At 37.9% G+C, this 8,134-nt stretch overlaps 1 protein-coding gene across 1 annotated transcript; it reads right to left on the reverse strand.

Annotated features, from left to right (window-relative positions):
- Nucleotides 1-29: 29 nt before the first annotated feature.
- cap1 (CAP, adenylate cyclase-associated protein 1 (yeast)) lies at nucleotides 30-7,877 on the reverse strand. The gene is made up of 14 exons (XM_083524073.1): nucleotides 7,661-7,877; nucleotides 7,094-7,276; nucleotides 4,681-4,788; nucleotides 4,397-4,497; nucleotides 4,198-4,275; nucleotides 3,951-4,094; nucleotides 3,495-3,580; nucleotides 3,302-3,407; nucleotides 3,005-3,185; nucleotides 2,423-2,598; nucleotides 2,207-2,330; nucleotides 2,010-2,092; nucleotides 1,235-1,378; nucleotides 30-1,121 (listed from the first exon to the last, which is right to left on the reverse strand). Exons 3-14 carry the CDS (start codon nucleotides 4,784-4,786, stop codon nucleotides 1,038-1,040), a joined length of 1,413 nt encoding a protein of 470 aa, XP_083380199.1. The 5' UTR covers nucleotides 4,787-4,788; nucleotides 7,094-7,276; nucleotides 7,661-7,877; the 3' UTR covers nucleotides 30-1,037.
- Nucleotides 7,878-8,134: the final 257 nt, after the last annotated feature.

Consider the following 8,134-nt stretch of genomic DNA (forward strand, 5'->3'; position numbering starts at 1 on the left):
AGTGGCATATTCATTGTCCTTATTTAAAAAATTTGATCTTACTAATAATGAGCAGAACTGTTGACCAAACTCTAACCTAAAAAGACAAATTACCAATACAAAGTAAGATTTTACATGGCTGAGTGCTATGAGTGCAAAAGAGTATTGAGTAAAAATGAATGACTGATATCTTAAGGATTATACTGAGCATCATAAGAAATAATTCAATAACTAATTCATAGACTGCCCAATTTGATGATGCCTGCATCTAGAGGCAAGCTGAATTCTGAAGCTGCATTTATGCCTAAACAATTCTTTAAGTAAAAGAAAGAAAAAGTTAAACAAGGATCTTTCTACATAAATATCCACCATCCTTATTGTACCACTTAATTTGTTACATCATGTAATGTTACTTTACAGTGCTTTAGAGAATGTGCTGCATGCTGGCATACATTAAGAAATGGAGGAAATTGGTTTATTACAGTATCTTAACATTACTTTTGTTGAAATAAATGCTAAATCCATCATTTGCTCCAGTTAGTCATCCGATTTCAGTGACACCACAAATCTAGGTTTTATTTGCTCTCAAAATGTCAGATTTTTTTCTAAGTGTTATGTGTGTGCTTTAGGACAGATTTGCATATATAGAACAGAAATTACCAAGACTCCCACACCTGGAAACAACTTAAAGCAAAAAAAAAAAAGGAAAGTCAACTCAAGGCCAAAAAATAGATAAAAATAACTAAAATATAAAGAAAATATGCATAATTTTGGCTGTTTGTTTTATTTTCCTTGGAATGCTTGAAAACAGCAAAACAACTTGATTGTTGGCAACGACGGAATTGCTATTAAACATCAAATGGAATGAAATGTTTCATTAATCTGCAGAAAGCAAACAGCCGTCTCACTGGTTTAAGGAATGTTCAGCCACCCCTTTGATTGGCTAATGGGAAGTGTGTTTATACAATTAGCATTTCAGGTTCATTTGTGATTGGCTGGTTGGTCAGTCAGTCAGGTAGGCATTGGCAAAGGGGGGTGAATTATCACAGGTGACACTTTTATCCGGCAATCTCCGTGGCTGAAGTGACCAGCTTTTTTCCATCCCATACGGTTTTAAATTGCTCAGGGACTGGGATCTCAGTCTGAAAGAAAATGAAAAAAGAAAAGAACAATACAATGAAACTATCAACAACTTACTTATTTGTATTTTTGGGGCATTTCTCTTATTGATCATATAATTAACTCAATCACTCACAAAGTCTCCATCTTTGCCAGGCACCAGCACATTCATCTCTGAGCTCTTGGCACTGACGATCTCGCACGACAGGGAGTCCTTACTCAGGTACACATGGCAACCATCAGTCTTATTGATGGAAATGGTTGGAACCTTGCCCAGAACCTGCATATATGGAAGACATTATGAAGAATATGCAACTATGAGAAAAGGTGTGCCAATGTCATGTAAAGTCTTATAAAATGTGAAATCTTGCATTCAAATAAATTTCAAATGTAACATAATTCTATATGTTCAGATAAAAAAAATATATTTTTGTTGCTATGTAGCTACAATATGCTATGTTTATGTAAGAAACCATTAAAAGGAAAAAGTTATGCCTTGCCCCAAAAGAGAGTTAAAAAAAAAAAAAAGATATGAACATGTAACTTAAAATTAATTTGGTTTCTACACAGAAATGTTTTCCTGTCAGTTACTAAATCGCAGCAAATCTCCAACAAATGCATGACGGAAAAAGTATATTTCCCCACATAAAAACTAACATATTGCCTATGTCTGTTTTGAAATAAAAAAATAAAGAAATAAAAAAAAGCATCTCACGATTTCACAAAGTTGAGAGGAATAAATGTGATTTGTTATACCCCATTCAGAATTCTTTTCTTACAAACAACAAAACACATTTGTGAAAGATAAGTTTAGAAATTGAGTTGTATAGTGTAGTGAGGGAAAGTATGACATAAGACAGCCCTAATCACGTGTTCCCTTCTTTGTGTCGCATTTATACACATGTACTCACCTGAATTTTCACATCCTTGCAGTTGATAAATTCCACAATACCCACAACATCATCAAAAACAAGGCCCAACTTCTTGCAGTTGTCTGTAGAGAAAGTGACATGGTAAAAACCAAGAAGCAAAAATAACTTTGTTGCACATTCAACTTTTCAAAAAATAAAACATCCCTTGTGAGGTGGGTGCAATGTTTCATCCGTACCTACAGTGATTGAGTTGATCTTTCCCTTTATCTGTAGTGTGCTGTTGCTGCACTTGAATGCATACACCACCTGTTTGAGCTCTGTCTCACTGATCACGAGACCCTGAGCACCATCGTGGTTCTCCTATAATTACAATGAAAAGCAAACAAAGTGTGAATTTGGAAGCAGGGAAGATAAACATTATGACCTTAACAGCAAAATTAATTTGCACCTACCACTCTCCATTTTTTGCCTTCTAGCTCCATCACTGGAGGCAGAGAGCGAGCCTGGGCAGCACTGGCAGTTGGTCGAGCAGATGAGAAAGGTTTAGGTCCAGAGTGCAGAGGGCCAGTCTGAGATTTTAGCTGAGGGTTCTTATGGGTCTTCTGGGTATCAGACACATGCTTCAACCCTGAATATGTATTAAACAGATAGGTGTTTAAGGCAATGACTATAACCATGTCTTTCTTTTTTTTTTTATTTAAAAGTTGCCTCTCATATCTGATGGTTCTAGCATTGATTAGCTAATGAATGTGTACATTGTACTTGTACAGCTGGGTTCATCTGCTCCATAAATATTTCTATGATTGCTACAGCTTCAAAGTACATGCTGATTAAGGTGACATTCAGAACCAAGGAGACTTTTTATAATCTAACATTATTACAACCACACAACAGTCTAACCTGTAGTTTTAATATTGCTGTAAACTTTGACATGTACCATTTGATTTTTTAACAATTTACTTAACTAAATTTCATAACAGCTAGAAAACAATTCATTCAGAATATGGTACAGTAAAAGCTTTATCTAATTTTACCTTTAGTTATATCAGCTCCTTTGTTAAGGGAGGCAAAGAGGGCATTACGACTGGTGTCTCCTGCATCTCCACCTCCTGCCTTGTCCAGAGCAGCAGGTGGAGGAGGGGGGCCAGGAGGAGGAGGAGGAGCACCTCCTCCACTTGGAGCAGAAGAAGCTCCAGATGCTGAGGCAACTGGACCCTGTGAAAGACACAAAACAATAAATTATTGTACCTAATATAATTAGTAAAAGACCATAAGTCAACACAGCAACAATCCCAACAATAAAGACTGTTAAAACTAAGCCCACAACTCACACTCTTGCTCCAGACCAGCCCAGTGGTGTGGTGCTGCTTTATGTATGCTTGCAGCTCAGTCCAGATTGACAAATAGGCCTTAACCCAGTCAACATGAGTTTTGTCCCTATAAAATAAAGTACAGTTAAGACAGTTAACAAATGGTTATAAGGAAAAAAAAATTGGAGCAATTAATTAAATAAATAAACCGTACTTGTCTTTGTAATCTTTCAGCACACGGTTTGTATAGAACATGGCAGCATCCTGCATTTCCTTGACATAAGGACCAGGCTTAGGGGCCTAACAAAATGAAAGAGGCGGCATTTAGCTTTTCCACCCAGATTTCTTTCTATGGAAATCTCAACAGCCAGTTTATTGGAAAATAACTAAGAACAAAAACACACAATGTTATAATAATAATAATAATAATAAAAAAATACCTGTAGTTTAGCCTATTACTGTTCAGAAAATTTTCAAGATACAAATGTCTGAAGTTGCTAGGCTAAAACACTGAGCCATTGTCATTAGATCACAAAAAAAAGCCATGCCACACTGCCACTGTACAGTAATTTTTTTCCGCCATGAATGAATGTTTTGTTTTAAACAAATACACACAGAGATTTAGTAAATGACCATTCATGCACACAAATACTGTGCTGATGGCACTCACCATGGCAACCCAGCCGAGTGCGGGCACACTTTCACTGACTGCAGAGAGGTGGTTGAAGAGAGGAGAGGAACGGTTCTGCTCTCTGAACGCCTGCACTTGCTGGATCACTTTAGACACTGGAGCCAGCAGAGATGTCAGAATGGCCTAAGACCCCCCACATACACAGAACAGAAGAGTTAAATTGCAATTAATCTTTATTTAATAAAACTCATAGTTGAGCTCTTGCTAGGATCTATAATTTACTTACATCAGAGGGTTTCTGAGAGCAGGAGGCAGTCACCAAAAGTTGCCTCTGACAGGTAAAAGCTTGCTTCATCATATCAGCCTGCAAGAAAATAAAATCAGATCAGTACAGCAAAAGAAACACAGCTACAATTCACAGAAATTTAATATGAAGGGTTAATTTAATTATTAGGGTTTTATTTTATGTATTTCTCTTTACATACATGCTTCAGAACATCACCACCTATCTTCTGACTCAGGGTAATGTACTCAGCAACAGAGCCTGAGATCAGGCCATCGAAAGCCTCCACATATGCAGATACAGCTGAAGACAAAACAAGGGTATGAGCTCATTACAAAAAAAACTGCACATGCAATGTTTTCACAATGTGTTTATTATTCAAAAACAGCCTGGTTCTGCCAAACAGTTGGCTGTTGCACTTCAGCAAAAAATATGGTTAGCACTAGATCAGTAATAAGGAATGAGGAAATGTTTAATTCCCAGTACCTCCACCAGCTACAGGACAGCCACCTGCACCTCCACTGCTGGAAATGGCCTCCAGACGACCAACCGCGACCTCCAACCTCTGCACCAGATTCGCCAGCTCTGCCATGCCTATCAGAAACACACAATGTTAGTAGTGATAACTAATCTAATGACTAACTAGAATAGACAAAACTTTACTCAAATATTCTAGTACATTTAATCTAAAGTCTGTATCATATACTGTTAATAATGAAAACTACTTCTTTATCCAAAAATGCAAAGAAATAATCAAAAAGGCACAGAAGATCAAACGTACAGTTCAGTCTACAACAATGTAATGAAGGACTCCTGAACAAGAGACTGGATAAGTCACAACCTGTCCCCCCCCCCCCCCCCCACACACACACACACACAAAATATGCATACCTCCCAGTCTCAGAACAACAATTGCTAAAATATTCTATTTTCAAAATAAAGAAATGTAGCCTTATTAACAAACAGGAAGAAAGAGAACATGGAGACAACAGTCAGCTACCTTGAGAAATAATTGGAGATTTTTAAGCAGAATTTTTACTTGCTCCCCCCACACACACACGTAAACCTTACAGCCTTATGCAAGAGAAACCTGATCCACAAATCCATGCTACTGACTCATTGTGTTCACCTGAGTGGTTCTCCAAGGAGAAAACACGTAACCCAGGTGTGTCACCAACCACCTGATTCTAATGATGCCCTGTGTATGGAAAACGTATATAGAAATAATATCTGCCAGCTAAAGTACATTACGTTTATTTCTGCATGCACACAAGACATTTAGAGTGTGGAGCTCTATTATCTTACGAGACCTCTCCTACCGATCAGGTACATACAAAGTGAGAAGGAGAGGGAAATTGGGAGAATTTGAATTTCAACGCAAATAACCTGCAGGCGTCCTTTTTGTCCATCCTCACCTGTTCCAACAGCAACTAACCCAAACCATTGCAATCCTTTTGATTCTCGGTCTGAGTAAACTGATAAATGTGCTGACATTGCATTATGCAAAGCTCATTTTGAGTTGATGTTTTAAACATTGCATAAACACAGAAATAAATATGTATTCTTTTAACTTAGTGTGATAAATGTCAATGTCACTGTTCTGACAATGACCATTGTGAAAAATAAACTCTGTGATAATTCGATCATGAAGATTCTAAACTGGTATTTTTTTTTTAAACCGATTTCTTTGTCTCAGTTGTTTGCATATGGGCAAGGCTTAACTCAAATGTGGTTCCTGTTTATATCATTCCCCTGCAAAAATGTTGCAGGCAGACAGCAAACTTTTAAAAGCGGTTGTAGAAAGCACACAGGACTCCACTTTCAGTATTGTAATCCTGAAGCTCTTTCCTAAAGATCTCTGCCATGGCCTGAAGAAAACTCTCACTGTAGACAGCTCAGGCATGTTATGAACGGTTGCACCCACCAACATCCTTGTTGGATATGTTTTCGTCTGACTTCAGTGTGTTGTTTAAGTTGCAAATATTACATTTCATCAGATCACATAAATTCCAATGAACTTTATAATGAACTGACAGATCAGATTTAAGAGCTTAAATGGGAGACATGGCCTGTAATCAAACATGGAATAACCCTGTCAAGTATTTAAAATTTTTGTAACAATTTGCAACCTGTGACAGAAATTGCCAGGATTAGTCGCTAATGTGAATCCAGCCTTGAAGGTCTAAAACCGCTAGGCTGTAATGTTCAGTAGGAAACAGTTCATAACTATGTGGTCATGGTTAAACAGCCTCAGGGTTTGAGCACATTTGCAAAAGACAGGAAGGGATCGCTCTTGAGCACAGCTAGTATAGACAAAAACAGGTCATCTCTGCTTTAGTCTTGGGAGAAGTAGGCCAGATTACATCCATTCTTAGAGCAGGCTGTGTGAACACTGCCACATTTAATGCAGTTGTAAAAAAAAAAAAAAAAAAAAATTCGAGATGCAGAAAATATATTATATTATATAATAATATACTGATATTAGGCAATTTTTAAAACATGATTAAACTATTCATTTAAGAAAGCAAATGTGAAAAAGGTACAGAAAGTGAAGGCTGAGGCTCTTCTGCTATTTCCTGGAGCTGCACACTGCACAAACAGCAGACGTGCAACACCAACAACTGGATTTAGTGAAACACTCAGATTTCTGCCTGCACACTGTGAAAAGAAACCGATCATTTCCAACTATTTCAGGAATCAGATCGGATAAGCTTAAAAAAACAACAACAAATTTGATAATTAAAATACGCTGAACTGAGCCGCTCTTCATGCCGTGTCATCATCACTAACTGTAAACTCAGGGCTGAAAGCCGCACCGCCGCTTTGTCATAATCAGAGTAACACCGCCGGTGTGCTCTGCTACAGCAATGACAAACGCGTTTCAAACTCAATTCCTTACCTTCACCTTCTGACAAACCCCAATATGTTTCAAGCGAGCTTTTTTTCCTCCCTCTCTCCAGTCTAGCTCAGTGGGTGTGTTTGGTCTCTCGGTTCCGTGTCTCTGGTCTTCCTGTATGTAAAAGTTCCCATCAGCCCCCGCGCCCCATTTCCGCCTCGGCTGAAGAACGCACCATTCGACTTCCTTATAAGGGCAGAGGAGAGGAGTGATAAAGTAAAGAAAGAAGAATTGTGGAGAAACAGGAAGCACGAAAAAAGAGGGACGCTAGCATAAAAAAAAAAAAAAAAAAAAACTATTTGGAGATAAGAAGGCAACATTCTTCCTGGCTTCTACAAAAGCATATTTGGGCTGGAGAACTATATTTAACGGCTTTGGTGTGAAACCTTGAACATCAGACAATCATATACATGTCATACAAAAGAAATGAACGCAGTGCACAACACATAGTCAACATGATGGAATTTGCTTCCTAGTTATAATATATTAATCCTTGAAATTATTATTTACATTCCCAAGCACACGTTAATTCCAGAAAAAAAATGGTAGAGATCTGTACTGTTGACTCACATGGGTGTGGCCGCGTGGGTGGCGCAGGTGTCCATGTCCACCTTTGAAACAAATCTGTCGACCCTGATTCTGTCTGAAAAGTCCACTACATCGATTCAGCAAAGAAATAATGACTTATATCTAGCTTTTGCTAAACATAATTGTTGTAGCATAGAAATCATGCAAGCAAACCACCATTTATGTATTTGAATCTACTGCAGAATTCTGATACTAGTACAGTATTCATTTGGCACTTATTTTGCACAAAAAAACAAACAAACCAGACACTGCTTAAATACACGTGTGTGTACATACACTATCTAATATTGGTACACCTGAAATTCCAGTTTTGTTGCTACAAAGGAGACCCAAACCTGTTCCAGCATAACAAAGCCAATATGCAAGTCAGATCCAGCAAGATATTAGTTGGAGTGGCCTGCTATAAAGCTCTGATCTCAACCCTATTGAACCCCTTTGGGATGAATTGGAATGCTG

Source organism: Silurus aristotelis (genome assembly GCF_946808225.1).
Source record: "Silurus aristotelis genome assembly, chromosome: 21".
NCBI lineage: Eukaryota > Metazoa > Chordata > Actinopteri > Siluriformes > Siluridae > Silurus > Silurus aristotelis.

What these genes read in the sequence shown, in the direction of transcription:
- cap1 (XM_083524073.1), bottom strand. Translation starts at nt 4,786, where the DNA reads ATGGCAGAGCTGGCGAATCTGGTGCAGAGGTTGGAGGTCGCGGTTGGT. An exon ending in CACTCGGCTGGGTTGCCATG is followed by an intron (nt 3,581 to 3,950) that starts GTGAGTGCCATC and finishes TCATTTTGTTAG; the next exon opens with GCCCCTAAGCCTGGTCCTTA. An exon ending in CTGGCAAAGATGGAGACTTT is followed by an intron (nt 1,122 to 1,234) that starts GTGAGTGATTGA and finishes ATTTTCTTTCAG; the next exon opens with ACTGAGATCCCAGTCCCTGA.